The sequence below is a fragment of the Genypterus blacodes genome, unplaced genomic scaffold (assembly GCF_046128005.1).
Source record: "Genypterus blacodes isolate CSIRO-AG114 ecotype Tasmania unplaced genomic scaffold, CSIRO-AGI_Gbla_v1 ptg000156l_1, whole genome shotgun sequence".
In the NCBI taxonomy this organism is placed as follows: Eukaryota; Metazoa; Chordata; class Actinopteri; order Ophidiiformes; family Ophidiidae; genus Genypterus; species Genypterus blacodes.
Genome location: NW_027466957.1, coordinates 10,226,871 through 10,244,882, shown reverse-complemented (window position 1 = coordinate 10,244,882; position 18,012 = coordinate 10,226,871). Strand labels below are relative to the sequence as shown.

The following is an 18,012-nucleotide window of genomic DNA, read 5'->3' as shown; positions in this document are numbered from 1 at the left end:
ACAACAAACGCAAGTCCACATACAGCCAATAAGATTTACAGAGAAAAGATTAGAGATTATCCACTTTCTCTCTCCATCCCTCCCTCTCTCTCTCTGTCCGTCTCTTTCTCTTCCTCTCTCTGTCTCTCTCTCCCTCCCTCTCTCTCTGTATGTCTCTCCTCCTCTCTCTGTCCCTCTCTGTCTCTTTCACACACACACACCACTCAGGCTGTGGAGGGAGGTAGACTTTCAGTGCAGGGCTACAGATACAGAGTGAAACTGTACCCGTCCCCTTATGCATTTTTAACAGCTCAGCAGGTGATGGGAACAGTTTGGATGGGAACAATTTGTGCGCAGATAGAGTGACCAAGTGATCAGGTGAGTCCGCATTCCTCTGCTTCCTTTGCTATTGTTATATTATTGGAGCTTTGCTTAAAAATAATTTTGTTTGTAAGTTGTTGTTGTTATTGAACTGCAGAGAACAGTACACTGTGTCTTCCTTGCGCCGGCATCTTGTCACTAAGTCTGTTTTGTAGCTTATGTAACTGACCTTTAAAGACGGGTTCAGTCCAGGTAGAGCCAAAGCAGTGAACGTTTGCAATGTTGTCTTTTTCTATATGTTAATCCTGAAGCATGAAGGTCTCTGTCAGACGTGGACTGACCCCCAGTGCATGATGTCATTAAAAGAGAGGATTCAGGGGATCAATTTTATCCATACAACACAGGGATTTACCCTGAAGAGAAGCTCTTTCGCGATTTAATCCCCTTCCCTTTCCTCACCTGTGAATTTTCCTGGCATCAAATATGTGTATTTTATTGAAAAGGGACTTCTTGTCTATCAGGCATGAACTGAACCTCCAGTCCTGCTCACCTTTGACCCTGCATGTGAAACCATTGAGGTGGTGCAACTTACCCGGTGCAAGCTGCAGCCCACCTGGCTTGCATTACCTGGGGAAGCCCGTCCCTCTGTCACAGGGTCCCTACTGGTAGACGATTGTACGGTGTAGTAGTCACACAGGATGCCTGGAGCCAGTGGTGGCAACACGGAGGGCTCTTGTGAGGCTCTGTGTCGGACTCTCGTGTCCCAGAATGGCCTCCAGAGAGAGACAGCGGACATCTCCCAGTCTGTCCTCTATACCTCACTCATGGGCCTGCTTCTGGTCACTGACGATGAGGTGTGTATAGTGTGTTAGTGGAAGCCTGCGTGTGTTGTTGTAGCATTTAGAGAAGATGTGCTGGATTTCCTTTGCTGAACTTCCTCTCACTCAGCAAGGGATACCTTTGAGATACAGCATCTAACCTGAATGTTTGAAGTAGTAGTGAGAAAACACTAAATCTGTATATGTTTCTTCAATTAATGGACTCTTGAAACATACAAAGACAGAAAACGTTGTAGAGAAATGATTGGTCACATTTAGCACGTGTTTAAGCACCTGTCAGCACTCCTTGAGGTCTCTAATAGGATGAATATATGACACTGACCTTCTTTTAGCCTCCCTTGCTATGTTAATGAGATAAGAAGGCTAAATCTGGCCTACCACTGTGTACACTCATACTCACAGGCATACACACATACAGACATGCACACACTGCCAAGGAGGTCAGCAGACGATACATGCTGTACGGGCACAGCGGTCAAACAGTAGGACACAAATACAATAAATAATGCACACAGGCTTTTCAAAGTCAGATACATCAGGGGTTTCACCACCTATTAGAACTCACCAGGTACTAGTTGTTGCTGTGGATGCTCTAGACAGCATCCGTAACATGGATATCTTTGCTTCCATGAGCATATTTCCTCATTTTTTTGCCAACACCAAAGCAGTTGCTCTCAGGAAATACTGTAAAGAATGGCTGTCATTTTTACATAAATAGGACAGTTATGACTAGCTAATTCCTATTCATCAAAACACTGACAACAGAATCTGGTACTGAACTGCACTGAATCTTTTCACAGAAAGAACAGCTGAACCTTGGAAGTGGAAGAGTTGGCCTTAGGAACATAGGAAACACGGTAAGTTTCAAGCCATAATATTGAAAGCATTACACACCTATAATATTCTATTATTCTATTTCAACTTTTATCTTCACCACTGGCAGTCATTTCTTGTCAATGAGCTCGCCTTCCTGTGTTGCTTACCCCTCAATCAGTGCTTCCTGAATGCAGTGGTCCAATGTTTGTCTCACACTCGTGGCCTAAGGGACTACAGCCTCCTCAAGTCCTACAGGCATGAGAAGTTCTCCCAAGACGAGGCTAAACTCATGGAGGGTATGTTTGCTCTCCACCTCTCCGTTCCTGGGATCCTTTCCCCTCGCTTGATGTTTCCCTCTTTTTTTCAACGCTTGAGCGTAATCGTGGCTCTTCTCATCTCTTGCCAGCGTTCTCTCAGGTGCTTTCAGGCCTTTGGGATGTGAATGGCGAAGACAGAGTGGTCAATCCGCGTCAGTTTTACAGTGTATTTAAAGAAGGAGTGCCTTACTTCAGTGGCTACAGGTAGATATTTTGTATTATACCATTAGAAGCATTTGTGTGTGAAGAATTACTGCAGTGGGACAGTCATTTGTATATTTGGATGAGAAGTTAATATGAAAAACTACTAAATAATTAAACAGATTTCCTGGCTTGCCACCACAGTCACAATTCTTTGATTTTGTAGGTGAGATCTGTGCACGGCTGGTTTTAAGATGGGCTTTACCACGTCTCTCTGCCTCTGTGTTTGACCTAGTCAGCAGGATGCTCAGGAGTTCCTCAGATTCCTGTTAGACAGGCTCCACACGGAAATCAACCGTCGACCATACGTGAGACGAACAGGAAAGGAGCTTGAACAAAAATATGCCAAATTTAGGTGTGTATGTTTAACTGGAATGGTAGATTAGATGGACTGTCCTCTTTTGTTTTACTGGCCTACATATGACCGCATCTTGTTCTCTCTCTTTCTCATATTTCCTCCTCTCTCAGGATTGCTGAGGAAGCAGCTGCCATGTGGAAGAAGCACTTGGAGAGAGATGACAGCAAAATAGTAGGTGAGGAAGGAATTGATTCTCTTTTTCAGTGCATATTTCATGTAGACCACCTACTTATACGCTTTCCCCCTGCACTCAGACATTTTCTCAGGCCAGCTGCGTAGCTCCTTGCACTGCTCAGTGTGCTCCCACTACTCTACCACGTTCGACGTGTTCTGCGATCTGTCCCTGCCCATCCCAAAGAGGAGTTCTGTCAGGGAGGTCACGCTGAGAGAGTGCCTGGACCTCTTCTCTCAGGAGGAGAAGCTGGACAAGGAGAATTCGCCTGTGAGTTCAGAGGGAATGCTGTATTTACTTCTAATTTCATTGATTAGTTATTGTATGCAAACATTTTTGTTGTAAGTACCCTTATTCGCATATTTTGAGGTTTCTCTCTGTGTTTGTGTTTCAGATGTGTGAGAGGTGTAACAGGCGAACAGAGAGCACCAAGCGCCTGTCCATTCAGAGGTTTCCCCAGGTTATCGTGATCCGTATCCTTAGCAACAGTGCTTATTTTTCAATCCAAGGACATCCACAAGTTCTTCATAGTATGAAGAACAGATAGGTTAATGATGCTTAACAGTTTCCATCAGATCTGAATCGCTTTACGACATCACGGTGGTCTATCAGTAAAAGCACAGTCTATGTGTCGTTCCCTCTCACTAAGCTGGACCTTGGACCCTACGGACCTGTGGACTGTGGTAAAACTACCTATTTATTTCTCAGTATTACTCATTGAAAACAAAGCACTTAGTACACAGGATGTTTATGATGATGACAGCATACACAACATACTGTATCTTTATATATGGTTGTGAATTTATTTAGTATGCAAGTCAAATACTAAGTATATGTGCATATATGTTGCTTTATGTGAATACAGGTCCAGTTCTGTATGATCTGTATGCAATATGTAACCACTCTGGGACAGTGAATATGGGCCACTACACAGCCTGCTGTTTGGAGCTAAAGGGTTGGTGCTTCTACAATGACTCCAGGTTAGTAGAAAGTAGTATTATTGAGAATTTAATAGAATCAGAAAACATTAGCAGCATTAATAAACTTTGGAGTAGGTTCTACTCCTGTGTTTATAGTTTTTGAGGTGAAGCAACCCTTTTGTTTAAATTAGGGTCACAGATTGCAGCTTTTAACACTTTAATATACATCTAGATCTGTTTCTCTGCCTTTCTACAGTGTGACCTCAATTTCAGAGAACCAGCTTCAAACCAATCAAGCCTATGTGCTCTTCTACCAGCGCAGCAACGGTACCGCCACCGTCAGGAAATAGACCTCAGACTGGCTGAGCCACCAGCCAATCAGAACAACTTTACCTCTGGTGTCCATCGAAACAAATAACAGCAGCATCTCTGTAATGCCAGCATCTATGCAATTCTCAATTGCAATAAGAAGGCTCTCAAAAATTATATAAGGAAGAGAAGAGCCCGAATGTGTGACCTCGCTCTGAAATCATGGACATGGGTTTGGACATAATCTATGTGAGGGTGTTGAGACTGCCAGGCAGCCTGTCGCCTGATTAGTCTCTGGGTCTTAGTTCTCAGGTTTGATTGTTTGATGATGATTGATGAGTGATTGATGATTGATGCTTACTTGCAATATACAAACATTAATCCAATAAACTGAAATAGCTCATGGAGATGTAGTAAATAGTCAAAAATGTCATGTCTCAGTTTGTTGCATGGGATATGTATGACTGCTGAAGTTCAAAATATTTAACTTCAGTTTAATGGTATACTTTTTCTACTTTAAACATGTACATTTCTCTAGCCTACAGTATGTTACATTCATGCTCGTTTTTTTATTATTATAATCTTAGCAAATAAACAACAGGTCTCTATCATATCCTGGTGACTTGAAAATATTTTAATGGATTTTACTTTCCTTCAAAATGAATTATAATTTCCATATTTTGTACATTTGTGTTCACTGATGTTGCACAAAACTAAAAGGAAATATTTTGTATATATGGGTGACTCACGTGAATGTACAGTACTGTAATGATCTCTAGAACAGCTAATAAAAGACCAATTTTAAGTGATGAAGATAAACATTCGTAGCATCCATATTAGTATTTGTGTTATAAACAAGCAGTATTCTAATTGCGGGGGCTCTATTGGGTTCTGGGGCCCCCCCATTAGAGCATCAAGTATAATCCCATTATTTCATTTCATTTCATTTCATTTTATTTTATTTTATTTTATTTTATTTTATTTTATTTTATTTTATTTTATTTTATTTTATTTTATTTTATTTTATTTTATTATTTTTTTACGACGTCACTTGTCACGTGTTTTTGGATGACACTATGCTGCGCATGCGTATGAGCAATGGGCGGAGTTTTCCAGTCGGTCAGGAAGAGGCAAAAGGCGGACATAGATACACCGAGCGGTACGTTCTTGTTATTTTGCTCACTTTTCTACTTTAGACATACTCGTGTCTCAGTCACAGAAGTATCACGACACTAACACAAACAGTATAGTTACATTTTCAGAAGGAAAACTTAAAATGTCAGTTCTTCTTACATTGATAAACAGGGGTCGCTCCGTGGTTAGCTAGTGTTAGCTGGTTTGACAGGCCCAGCCTGATGTGAAGCCTGTACGGGATGATAGAACACAGCACGGAAATGTGTCTGTTTACACCGCCGAGCTTCCTGTTCGCCAACCAGGCCTTTGTAGTCTAGAGTTATATCGTTTATCGAGTTCGTCATGATCATTCCCCAGAAATTTTTTCCGGTCTCCTAGCTTTCTTTTATATGAACACAAGAACACTAAACACCGTCCAACAGTTAAACACAAACTTCCATTCACTTCTGTGTATTAGACATTTATAACTCTGTCGCTTTCCCTGTTTGCCACAGATGGCAGCCATCAGAAAGAAGCTGGTGATAGTGGGTGATGGTGCCTGTGGGAAGACCTGCTTGCTCATCGTCTTCAGTAAGGACCAGTTCCCAGAAGTCTACGTCCCCACCGTGTTCGAGAACTATGTGGCTGACATTGAAGTGGATGGAAAACAGGTCAGACTTTGTCACATCAAACACTGGGTCTGTGAATATTAATGTCATAAACTTACCTGGAGCCAGACCACTTCTGGAATGTATGAGGGCCGGATCAATATTTACAAGGAAGTAAAACAGAGAAGGTCTCAGATTTATTCTAAATGAGTCATTGTTAAATGTCATTGTTGTTCATACTATAAAAGGGTACTACACCTAGTTCCCCCACTACACAGGTCATACTTCCAGTTCAACGGTATAAGAATGGACGGCTACGACAGTCCTAAGGGACGATATTTTCAATTTAAACACTAAATGCTCAAGGTCAAATATGGTGTTATTGGTTGTGACATAGTCTTTAAACAGTAAATATGCAAATGTAATTATTAGATGATACTTAAACATTAAACTCTGTTTTCCCTTCCATCTATACATCCATTTGTCTCCGTCTCTCTCTCTCTCTCTTAGGTTGAGCTTGCACTGTGGGATACAGCAGGACAGGAAGACTACGACCGACTGAGGCCTCTTTCCTACCCTGACACCGATGTTATCCTCATGTGCTTCTCTGTGGACAGCCCGGACAGTTTAGGTACTCTAAAGGGCAACGCTCACAACGATCCACTTCCAATTCCTTTTATATGAGAAACTGACTAAATGTTTTCTCTCCACACACTGTAGATAATATTCCAGAAAAGTGGACGCCTGAAGTGAAACATTTCTGTCCAAATGTCCCCATCATCCTTGTGGGCAATAAGAAAGACCTGCGCAACGATGAGCACACCAGACGAGAGCTTGCCAAAATGAAACAGGTGTGGTTTAGTTCAAACAGGTTTGTGTGTACGCGTCTTGTTAATGTGGCCATTTGTGTGACATAGTTTCTAACTTTTCTTTCAGGAACCGGTTAAACCTGAAGATGGCAAAGACATGGCCCACCGTATCAGTGCCCAAGGCTACCAAGAATGTTCTGCCAAATCCAAAGATGGCGTGAGGGAGGTGTTTGAGATGGCAACCAGGGCAGCACTGCAGGCCAAGAAACATAGCAATAACCCACGCTGCCTTCTGTTATAGGCTGCTGAGGAATATGAACACTGTCCTCTAGCACATTTAGAGAGGACAGTGTTCATTGTGGGGTTTGACCTCGGGGGGAGAATATTGGGGTGGGCCCAGAACAGTTAAGGGGGGAAATCAGGTTTCCAATCACTCTGTCACCCTCTGCGCATGTTGCTTGCATCGATCAGAAGTCTTCAGATCTAGAGGTGTGTAAGGGCAGGTGTCAGGGGGGGATTCAGAGTTGGGGGTTGATGAAGAGAAGTAAGATCCTAACCAGGCCAAAGACAATGGGGGACACAATAAACAGACAGAAAACAGACAAAAGATTTAGACAAGTTGCAATTAGGGACGCGTCTAAGTGGATCTTACACAGTATCGCCTATATGTAGTGCCTTGGGAGCTGTGATGAGGACGACTAAGTTGAGGGCTAGGGATTCATAATTTGTCAATTGTATTGTCCACATTTTGCCTTTGTGACGCTTTCTTGGTGTCACTGGCCCGGCTCTTTCAGGCCCATATTCTGACTCAGGCATTATGCAGGGTTACGGCCTAAACTAGATTGTAAGAGGTATTTTCCCGTACTTATTGTCTTGCCTGTACTTTGCAGTTTGTGTATATGTGTGTGTATGCATTTCGGGTCCGGACACAATTGTATGTTTTCTACAGTGCAGGGTCTGCGTGTGAGTGAGTGTGTGCGTGCGTGCGTGTAACGTACTGTATGTGTCTTATGTACTGTATGCATGGGATGGCCTCGTGCATCACTGATCTAACCCCAGTCTCCATGCCAAAGTTACCCCTTATTGCCACATTTCTTGGTTCAGGCGGGTAATGAATTAACAGCCACTCAGCGACATAGCAGCCTTCACTTTACTGAAAGATATTGTACTATAGCTAGAGGCACAGTCAGGTTAAATATATTGTACGTTTTTAGGACCTCTTTTATGGATACAAGACATTCATTTGATGGTGTTAATCTTTGGGTTAAAACACGAGTGGTGTAGGTGATAAGTTGAATTTGCTTTCACATAGATGATAGGCTATCTCATTACTATGTTAGCTATGTACTGTATGTCTTATAAGGACATGTTAATGATGTTTTTTTCACTTAAGCCTTTCACTCTCCCGCCACCTTTTAATACCAATTTTAATTGTTACATTATGGCTTCTTTTTTTATTATTGATGTCTAATTTCTTGTTTATTTTAATCATTTTACTTAATCCTGCTGTTACGATCATCGTATGTCCGTAAATGATTAATTGAACACAAGGTCAAGGCTGGAAGGAGGGCTGGGTTTATTTTGTTGTTTATGTGACATCTTTGATTTCCTTTTTTCCCCAAATAAAGCTGGTATAAGGGATGAAATTGTTTGTGTCTTTATTGAGCGACAGAAATCTTACCTTATCCCAATACAGCACTGCTGTGGCGTACACAGGTGCTGTCCTGTTTTGACACGGACTACGCGCTGTCCAATCACTGTCGACGTTCAATGTTCGCTCGCCACGCACCAATCATGTTCGAGTACACATCAGGAGCTCCCAATATGTAATGTTTCCTCTCTGTGGCCATTTTACTCCTGCTGCTTGTTAAAGAAATTTACCTTTTTCACTTGTCATTCTACGCAGTGTGTCAATGTTTGAACGTATAATTCCATAAACTGGTGGTAAGTTTTCTCTCCCTCCAGCCGCACACGCAGCCGTGCTTTTCGTGATGATTGTGACGACTGACACTCGGTTCGCAGCAGGACTCTGCCCCTGTGCTTTACCTTAGCTTACCCACTTAGCCGACCTCAGGCTAGTTAGCTTAGCCGCTAACAGACATTGACCGCAGATCGTCATTGCTTTTCACCCCCTGTACGATTGTAACCAAAGATCGTTGCGTGTGTGCTTTTGCCACGTCACGTTTGTCGCTATGTAGTATTATACGGTCACGTCTTTCTTTCGCAAACGGTGACGCAATTGAAGAGTTCTGCAAAGCAATGCCTCAAATGCTACATCCTCTAATGATGAAAAGTTGATGTAGGGACGTCTATGGTAACGTGTTCAGATGTACGGCTGCACATCACTGCTGTCGTTTTTTATGCTGTCTGAAAAGATTTTTTTTTTTTTTAGTGTATTAAAGAATAACGATCTCATGAAAATTGAAGGTATCTGATGCTGTGAGCAAGTGGAGGAGGGACAGAGACGGTCAGTGCATCAGCATGGACTACGAGCGACGGTAAGTAAAGCACACACTGTATATCTGTGAGCATATGTGGAGGAGAATATCCCTCAAATTGTCTTTCGTGGTCACCAGGAATGGGCGAGGTGACCGCTTAGGTCGCTATGGTAATACCACTAATGATCACAACTTCCGTGACATGGACTACCGAGGGTATGGCCAAGAAGAAGAGGAGATGGGAGCAGGTTACGATGTCAGAGCCGACGCAGACAGACAGTTTGGCCTGGACGAGCTGCCGCTGGGTGTCCATGACTTCTCACCGGGTCGTGTCCAAGATCGCTTAGCGTTTCACCAGCGTGGAGAGATGGGCTGCGAGGGGAAAGGGCTCTTGTGGCCCCCTCCTCGGACCCAGTCAGATCCGGCACTGCCCGCGCTCCCGAGAGACGAGGAGGCATCGAGATGGGAGTTTGAGCAGTTAAGGACAGGCCCACAGGAAAGGGGTCCGGGTCCGAAAGGTGTAAGAGACTACCCAGAAAACACTGACCCACAGTTAGGGGGCAGGGAAGACGGCTGGGGGCGTGGGGCAGTCCATCCAGAACAGAGGGAATTCGGTACAGTGAGGCAGAGAGAAGAGGACAGGTTTCTCAGGGGCCCAGGGAAGAGGAGGGTAAGAAGACCCATCTGCTTATAAGGTGGCTGCAGCTCCATGTTGTTGCCACGTGCTCATGTGTGATTGATGTGTTTAGACGTTTCCAGGAGGGGTAGAAGAGCGCGCTTGTGGGGGTGCCATTCTCGACCTGTCACTCGACGACTTGGATCAAAAGGACCAGGACTACCGAGCGGACCTGGACCACAACCAGAGGCCGAGCAACATCATAATGCTGCGCATGCTTCCACCCGCTGCCACCTCCAATGAGGTCAGTGCAGCTCTCTTGGCGCGCTCCTCTGCACGCCGGTGCCATGAAAACGATGCAAGGCTCTTATTGTCTGTTGGCTAATGATTAATGGCAGTTTTGCATGTGTGACATCAGATCCGGACACAGCTTCAGGAGCAGGGGATCCAGCCAAGGGAGGTTCGCCTCATGAGGAACAAATCTTCAGGTGAGAAACTGAGGTCTTTTGCCCACATTTTTGTTTTGTTTTTTTCCCTCTTTCCTCTCCTCTCTCACATTCTTTCACGCTTACTCATTACCAGCTCTTTCGCGTTCATCGCTGCGTTAAAATAGCTTTTTCTTATCCCGAGAGAAAATGAACACACTTAGATGTATATACTTGGGCTTCTGCTTACATCCCTGCTTTGCCTCTGTGATCCACCTGTGTCTGTGATGTCACAAGTACTTACAGAGCAACAAAACATCAACGCACGCGGCTAACGAGGCCTCCTTCCATAACTGCCACTGAGACAAACAGGAATGCACGGGCGCACCCGTAGTCTCCAGGTCTCCACCTCATGTCTCACCTTCCTCCTCCCCTCCCTCATTTCTTCTATTCTCCTCTTTTCATGACGCTGACTGATCCATGTTGATGTGAGGTGTGTGGGTCTGTGTGATTAGACAAACAATCCTCGCAGACTAACCGTGTCACATGAGAATGAGCAGTGGAAGTGGAATGTTTTTGTCAATGCAGGTGTGTGTGTGTGTGTGTCAATGCAAATGTCAAAGGTATCTCTCAGTGATGTGATGTCATTCATATTACTAAGCAAAGCTTCTCTCCTAAAGGTTTTCCATAAGGTTATTGCCTTAGCCTTCCCTCTCGCTTACTCACTGGTTGTCTGTAGTCTAGAGCTTATTTGACTCAGCCACACCTGCAGTGCTCTATGCTGCTCTGTCTGTCGCTCTCTCATTTCACATCACCTATTCTGATTGTATTTCTAGGACAGTCAAGTCATTCTACGTTATAAATGTTGAAATAATGCCCTTCTGTGACCCTCATTACTCCATGTGGTGTTACGAGTTGAACGAATCAACGTATCTAAAACAGTCCCACAAGGAATTTGTTGTTTTTGCAATTTTCCCAGTTCGACATTCCCTGATTAGCTTCCCAACAACGATTTAATTAGAAGACCATTACCATTTTCTCTATAAAATAATAAAATTGCCACATCATCAACCGTTTAAATGTGTTTTCTCAGAGAGGCTTTTAGGTTATGTCTTAGTAAAGTTCAACACTTATTAAATCAGCTGTTTCCAATGTTATACCTGAACCTCTCAAGCTGACCATTTTGTCCATGATGCAATAGGGGGCAGTAAAGTTAGTAAACTGCTGTTACAGGAACGCTTATCGACTTGCTCATGCTTAACCTACTGTACTCAGTCAATGACCTCATTGAATGAAGGACGGCTTAATTTGAACTTGTTTCTTATCTGTACAAACTGATACAGATAAAAAGTGGTAATAGTAGTTTTGTTGCATTTTCCACATTTTAATGGCAGGTTACCAGATTTGATGCAATTGAGATTTAGTAGAGAACAAATAAATGTCTCTATTATAAACATCTTATTAATGCAGTTTGAGTTTAAAATTAAACCCTTATCTATGAGTCTTCGTTGCATATTATAGTTAAAGAGCAAATGGTAATGATGCGGATTCATGTGTGCAGAAAGTGGAGTTCTCCCAGTTAAGCACAGTCCACCATGGTGCTACATGACTCAGGCTGCACCGTGTGTGTGTGTGTGTGTGTGTGTGTGTGTGTGTGTGTGTGTGTGTGTGTGTGTGTGTGTGTGTGTGTGTGTGTGTGTGTGTGTGTGTGTGTGTGTGTGTGTGTGTGTGTGTGTGTGTGTGTGTGTGTGTGTGTGTGTGTGTGTGTGTGTGTGTGTGTGTGTGTGTGTGTGTGTGTGTGTGTGTGTGTGTGTGTGTGTGTGTGTGTGTGTGTGTGTGTGTGGCATGAGTGTTGCATCTGTTGGTGCCTCACAGCCAAAGATCTCAGACTAATGGTTGGGCCAAGGTTCTCCCCCTCTCTCTCCTTCTCTCCTTGACCCTGATGAGACAACCTAACATTGCGTCCTCCCGCCCTTGTGGGAGAATTGGACTCTGGCTCTCCAAGTGGCTATCAAGTGTGTGAGACCTCCAAGGGAGAGAGGAGGCAATGGTGTAATTTATTAGTGCTGATACAGGGTCTCTCTCTCTCCTCTGTACATGAAGCACTAACCCCTCACTGCGTTGTTATGTTGTTGTTGTTGTTCGGTTACCATGGCGCTGGTCGGTGTCCAGGTCAGAGCCGAGGATTCGCCTTCGTCGAGTTTAATGTCATACAGGAGGCCACCCGCTGGATGGAGACCAACCAGGTCACTCTCCCATACACAGACACACATGCACATACACACACACACACACAGACACAGACACACACACACACAGACACACACTCTGGGACACATGGGTTGATATTGGCACCAATGCTCAGTCACATCACATGTCATGTGCACAATGATCTTACCTAATATTTTATACACACATAGACATTTTTGTCCCAACGGTTTGTATTTTTCTGGGCAAATTCATCTTTTCCATGCTGACATAGAAATCCACACAACAGCCAAGTTACACACATGACTGTCTAACTATATATACAGCATTTGCCCAAGTGCACCCTCATGCTTGTTAAACATGTAATGAAAGATCCTGGTTTTGACAGAGGACTTCCCTCAGTGACACGTGCTCACTCTCTCTCCACTTGCTCTGCCAAATTCACTGATATACTCCAAGATAACATTTGACACAGTCTAATTAATTCAGAACAAGCCTAATAGTCATTTTCCTGTGTTTGAACCGTGGACATCTGGATCATCTACTGTGCCATCTATAGGAGCTATTGTCTATTTGGGGGATGAATGTGGTGACAGTGGGATGGGAGGTGTGCAAAGCTGTGACAAAGTTTCCCCTTAAGGGGGGGGGAGTGACAAGATTTGAATAAAACACAACCTGTCCTTACAAAAGCGGACAGCACACACACATACACCATCTCAGTCCGTCCCAATTTCTCTAAAGCTGAAGGTTGCAATTCTCTCGTGTCCTCTTTCTTTCAAGCTCAGTTCTCTTCTCTCTCTGTCCCTCCCTGTCTTGTGTCCCTCTCTCTTTCTTTCTTTCTTTCTCATCTCTTGTGAGATGAGGCCTTTCTCTGTCATGTGTGGCCCAGTTATCGTCGATAATCATTCGCTGCCCCTCCCCTCCCCTTCCTCTCTCTCTTTTTCTCTTAGGGAGTGTTGTCCATTCTGGGACAGAGGGTGTCAATGCACTTCAGCGACCCAAAACCACGTGCCAACGAGGACTGGCTCTGCAACAAGGTGCTGTGTGACGTGTGTTCATGGCAGACACGCCTACAATATGTGACAATTCTGTTGTTCGTTCATTTAAAACGTCTTTTTAACCAGTTATGTCACATCTCAACAGTGTGGTGTGCAGAACTTTAAAAGGAGGGAGAAGTGTTTCAAATGCAGTGTACCCAAATCAGGTAAATCTAAACTTCATGAATATCTCCATTACATGACGGCACAAGCTTCATCCTGCTGTGCTGCTGTGTTTTACAAATGGCATGGTGTCATTTCCCCAGAGGCTGAACTGAAGCTGCCCCAGTTGCAGAGAGATTTGTCTCTTGGTCTTCAGAAGGAGGGAGCCCAAGGCTTACTGCCCCTGCCACCTCCCTACCACTCCTCTGCTCCAGGAGGAGTGGTCAATGCAGGTCAAGCTGCACAGCAGGCAGATGTGGCCAACGACAGTCAGTATTTTACCCCCATGACACTTGACATGTTACTAAGAGCCACTCTGATGACTGTATCTATTTACTTTGTAGTATCCACTAAGTATTCACAACAAAGCTCATCAATTTCAAATCTCGTTGGTTAGCTGTAGCTTTTATCAGTGTTGACATTCTCTCCCGTACTGTCTCACATTAGCTCTGATCCTGAGAAACCTTGGCCCACACACTTCAGTGGAAGCCATTCTAGCTGCTCTGGCTCCATTTGCCACGCTCTCCCCTTCTAATGTTCGCCTCATCAAGGACAAGCACACCCATCTCAACCGGGGTTTCGCCTTCCTGCAGCTCTCTACCATAGTGGTGAGACAGACAAACACGCTCAAGTTCTTTACAGATGTATTCAGTGTAATTATTCGTTAATATTTGACTATATTGTGATGATCTTGATGTTGGGATCATGAGTATGTGTAGTTACACATCTAAATGTGTACACACTCACTGGCCGGGCCTGTTTGTTATTTTCAGGAGGCATCTCAGCTGCTCCAGATCTTGCAGGCTCTCCAGCCAGCTCTCTCTATTGATGGGAAGGCTATCGTGGTGGAGTTTGCCAAGGGCTCCAAACGGTAAACACTCACACACACAAACTCAGTGGCTTGGAAAGCACAAGAGCATTTTTCATCATATAAGTATTGCAAAAAGAGGAATACTGTAACATCATTGAGGCGTTTGCATGTAAACCTTAGCCTTGAAACAGGATGCATTTTGTGAAATGCCTTCACCGCATGTTGCAAAAATGATTTGAGCATCTTGAGAGAAGTAACTATGAAATGGAGCTCACCAGGCAAAAGTGTGAAATCAATGAAAGCCTCTCTGTGTCCCTCTTCTGTGTCAGTGATGTGTTCTTGACCGATGGTAGCAGAGTGAGCGCCGCTACGGTGGCCAGCACAGCCATAGCTGCTGCCCAGTGGGCTGTCACACAGGTAACCTGTCTCTGCCATATACAGTATGAGAACACAAACAAACACAATCGGCTGCAACAAGTGTTTTCCTTATTGTGCCTGTAATTAATTGGCTTGTTTTTTTTATCCTTATTACCCTTGGGTCTCTTCCACTCTCAGACGGCTCAGAATGGATCAGGTGGAGGCCAGAGCTTAGATGCAGCGGTGTATCAGCAGGGGGCAGCAGTGACATACAACCAGGAAGGGCATGAAAGCTCTGGGTGTGATGGCACAGCCTTCAAGGCCCTGACAGACCCCAAAGCTGCTGCTCTGCCCAGCACAGGAGGGGCCCTGATAGGAGCATACGCAGCAGGAGCAACTCAAGGTGGGAAGCATTCAAGCTCAAATGAGAACATAATCTAAATATTTACCTTTAGAAATGAATGCATGTATTAAGAGGTGTGCATGTGTGTGTGTTTGCAAGCAGTTGGGATTTCTTCTGAGGCAATGGCGTCAGGAGCAGGGGGACTGCTGCAGCCTCTCACACAGACGGCTCTCATGGCAACGGCTACCACCACAACAGCTGCTCAGGTAGAATAAACTGCTGAATAGTGCTGCATACTTTACTTTTACTGTCCTCTTCTTCTTTTAAAGAGTGTTATCTTTCATCAGGTTGAGATAGTGGGGAAACCACAGCCAGCTATTCCCAGCCAGCCTGCTACCCCGGGCACTGAACACGAGCTCGAGCAATACCGTAAGTGTGTGTTTAGGTCTGTGTGTGTGTTTGATACAGAGAGTGGAAGAAGGTGATGCTTCTCCTATACAAGGCAGGTTTTAAATGTAATCTTTGGCCCTGAATATATGTCCTTTCTTTGTCCGTAGCTGTCCCAGATGTGTCCACATACCAGTATGATGAAAGCTCGGGCTACTATTACGACCCAATCACAGGACTTTACTATGACCCTAACTCCCAGGTAAAGCTTGATTGCAGGATAAGGTACTCCAGTCTAGATATTGAGCCGACACTGTTGCAACATTTCCCTGAGCGTGTCCCCTCTTCCTCTACGTCTCTCCTTCCCTGTAGTACTACTACAACGCTCACACACAGCAATACATGTACTGGGACGGAGAGAAGAACACCTACATTCCCGCCGATCAGGCGAGCGCTGAAGGTGCTGCCGGAGATAATGCAGACCCTCTCTCTGCTACCGCTGGAGGCAAAGAGAAGAAGGACAAACCCAAGAGCAAAACGGCTCAGCAGGTAGACACACCTCTGCAAAATGATGAAGACCAAAACCACTTCCTCGCATGAATTCACACTTTATAACACCGTCCGAGAGGGCAAAAACAACATAAACCAGTTCAGACCTGGACAACAAAGACTTTGCTCTTCTGTCTGACCTGTACGTTTTACATGAATAGATTGCCAAAGATATGGAGCGCTGGGCTAAGAGTCTCAACAGACAGAAGGAGAACATGCGCACGGCCTCGTCCTCGCCGGCCGTCAGCTCCACAGCTGTGCCCTCCGGTTACACAAGGGCGCCCGGCCACAGTCGCCCCGACGACCGCCGAGAGTCCGCCAGTGCTGACGCAGGCTATGCAGTTCTGGAGAAAAAGGTGACCCCCCTCTCACTAACATTAACAGTGCTATTTTGAGTGATACTTCAATTAAGGGGAAATGACATCCCAACTAGGTGACTGCGTTTCTGGTGATATTAGCCCTTGTTATCCCACTGACCGGGCCCTTTGTGCCTTATAGGGAGCGCTGTCTGAACGGCCTCAGATTTTCTTGGACCAGATCCGACATGCCACAGAAGTAAGGATATATATTGTTGCATATTGTCTTTGTTACCCTTGGGTTTCCTCCAAATGTCTCTTAGCGTAGCTGTATCAGTGTTTTCTCTTGCTCTAACACTCTGCCATTGTATCGTTTGTTCTGTAGCATTCCCCTCCTCACCTGCAGGGTCTGGTGCCGGCCTACAGCGGAGAAACCGACAGTGAAGAAGAAGGGGGCGAGAAAGACGACAAGGAGGGGAGAATGACAGACTGGGTTAAACTGGCTTGTCTGCTGTGTCGGCGGCAGTTCCCCAGTAAAGAGGCTCTCATCAGGCACCAGCAGCTGTCTGAACTCCATAAGGTACTTATGCCATTGGTTTAGATAACACTTGACTATCCTTTATCTAGGAGACTTCACAGAATGGCCAAGGTGCAGCCTATTGATTTACTGTCCTATGTCCTATACGCACAGCTACATTTTGACCTCTTTATGTGTCATCAGCAAAACCTGGAGCAGAGAAGAATGCACCAAGATGCAGGAGGGAAAGAGGTCAGTCAGGCCTTGTGGCTGGTCAGTATCAGTAGACGAATGCAGGCAGTGGTAATGGTTATCACTGGATTGAGGTAATTGATTATCCTCATTGACTTCTGTTGCAGAGGCCTGCAGATGGACCCGACACTAAGAAGAGGAAGATGTAAGCAGACTCGCATTTGTCACTAGTAGTGGATCATATTAATCTAGTTACATCTGTGCGTCTATGTGTTCAACACGTTGTATTCTTCTCTCACTGTAGCGATGCCGTCTCAGGCTCTAGTCTCGGTGCCCGGATGCTTCAGGGAGGTGTGAAAAAGGGGCTTCTGTTGCGCAATATGCAAGTGGAGTGATCCATTACCCTCAAAACTCAATCCCCTGACTCGCCCAGGACAAGGACAAAAGCCGCAGCACTTCACCATTAACGTCACTTAGATGTCAATAGTAAAACCTCATACTTAATTTTGGTTTGAAATTAAACTTACCTCAGCTGTGTTCATACGCTCATTGTGAACTGATCCTGTAGCAGTGGATGTCAGGATATTGCACAAATTGCACCTTTTGCTTTCTCCCTGAATGACGCAGTTTTGAGCGCTCTCTTTTTTCAGAGCTTGTGTGTGAGAAACAGGCTTTAATCGATGGGGAGACATTTGCTGTTGGAAAAATGAAAGATCAGTATGGATCTTTATGGCAGCAGATGGCATTTTCTAATATTACCGTCTATGCAGCATAGATTGTTTTATTTGTCATATGCCTTGTCATTCAGTGAATGACTGATCTGGACATAAGCTGTGTATACATTTTGGAGTGAGCATTTTATACCTGCTGTGGGAGCTCAGACTGTCCTCATGAGATGGACAGGGTCACATT

The 18,012-nt window shown here is 44.6% G+C and overlaps 3 protein-coding genes across 7 annotated transcripts; all 3 read left to right on the top strand.

Moving 5' to 3' along the window:
• The first annotated feature begins 835 nt into the window (after window positions 1–835).
• usp21 (ubiquitin specific peptidase 21) lies at window positions 836–5,022 on the top strand. The gene is made up of 11 exons (XM_076166850.1): window positions 836–1,154; window positions 1,940–1,996; window positions 2,134–2,251; window positions 2,362–2,476; window positions 2,709–2,828; window positions 2,942–3,006; window positions 3,086–3,273; window positions 3,398–3,476; window positions 3,579–3,686; window positions 3,869–3,983; window positions 4,180–5,022. Exons 1-11 carry the CDS (start codon window positions 999–1,001, stop codon window positions 4,271–4,273), a joined length of 1,215 nt encoding a protein of 404 aa, XP_076022965.1. The 5' UTR covers window positions 836–998; the 3' UTR covers window positions 4,274–5,022.
• A 288-nt stretch (window positions 5,023–5,310) lies between these two features.
• On the top strand, window positions 5,311–8,408 carry LOC143012884 (rho-related GTP-binding protein RhoA-C-like). Its single transcript, XM_076166216.1, has 5 exons — window positions 5,311–5,391; window positions 5,861–6,016; window positions 6,464–6,584; window positions 6,674–6,804; window positions 6,890–8,408. The coding sequence occupies exons 2-5, from the start codon at window positions 5,861–5,863 to the stop codon at window positions 7,061–7,063; spliced, it is 582 nt and encodes a 193-aa protein (XP_076022331.1). The 5' UTR covers window positions 5,311–5,391; the 3' UTR covers window positions 7,064–8,408.
• A 168-nt stretch (window positions 8,409–8,576) lies between these two features.
• On the top strand, window positions 8,577–17,794 carry rbm10 (RNA binding motif protein 10). 5 transcript variants are annotated; one of them, XM_076166558.1, is made up of 23 exons: window positions 8,577–8,706; window positions 9,190–9,260; window positions 9,339–9,870; window positions 9,950–10,120; window positions 10,235–10,304; window positions 12,414–12,487; window positions 13,400–13,486; window positions 13,593–13,653; window positions 13,753–13,917; window positions 14,096–14,256; window positions 14,422–14,519; window positions 14,789–14,876; window positions 15,015–15,219; window positions 15,319–15,425; window positions 15,507–15,588; window positions 15,717–15,808; window positions 15,919–16,095; window positions 16,257–16,451; window positions 16,594–16,650; window positions 16,777–16,971; window positions 17,113–17,181; window positions 17,268–17,305; window positions 17,405–17,794. In XM_076166558.1, exons 2-23 carry the CDS (start codon window positions 9,244–9,246, stop codon window positions 17,493–17,495), a joined length of 2,832 nt encoding a protein of 943 aa, XP_076022673.1. In that variant the 5' UTR covers window positions 8,577–8,706; window positions 9,190–9,243; the 3' UTR covers window positions 17,496–17,794. The 5 variants fall into 5 exon arrangements, with proteins under 5 accessions (XP_076022673.1, XP_076022674.1, XP_076022677.1 ...); XM_076166559.1 differs by having other exon boundaries at window positions 9,155–9,260; XM_076166562.1 differs by having other exon boundaries at window positions 8,578–8,706; window positions 15,322–15,425; window positions 17,113–17,160.
• Window positions 17,795–18,012: the final 218 nt, after the last annotated feature.

Excerpts from the sequence above, each read along its gene's own strand:
- usp21 (XM_076166850.1), top strand. The coding sequence starts at position 999 with ATGCCTGGAGCCAGTGGTGGCAACACGGAGGGCTCTTGTGAGGCTCTG. Across the intron at positions 1,155-1,939 it reads TTCTGGTCACTGACGATGAG|AAAGAACAGCTGAACCTTGG; the intron begins GTGTGTATAGTG and ends ATCTTTTCACAG. Across the intron at positions 3,687-3,868 it reads CTACGGACCTGTGGACTGTG|GTCCAGTTCTGTATGATCTG; the intron begins GTAAAACTACCT and ends ATGTGAATACAG.
- LOC143012884 (XM_076166216.1), top strand. The coding sequence starts at position 5,861 with ATGGCAGCCATCAGAAAGAAGCTGGTGATAGTGGGTGATGGTGCCTGT. Across the intron at positions 6,017-6,463 it reads TTGAAGTGGATGGAAAACAG|GTTGAGCTTGCACTGTGGGA; the intron begins GTCAGACTTTGT and ends TCTCTCTCTTAG. Across the intron at positions 6,805-6,889 it reads AGCTTGCCAAAATGAAACAG|GAACCGGTTAAACCTGAAGA; the intron begins GTGTGGTTTAGT and ends CTTTTCTTTCAG.
- rbm10 (XM_076166558.1), top strand. Across the intron at positions 13,654-13,752 it reads ATGCAGTGTACCCAAATCAG|AGGCTGAACTGAAGCTGCCC; the intron begins GTAAATCTAAAC and ends TCATTTCCCCAG. Across the intron at positions 17,306-17,404 it reads GACACTAAGAAGAGGAAGAT|CGATGCCGTCTCAGGCTCTA; the intron begins GTAAGCAGACTC and ends CTCTCACTGTAG.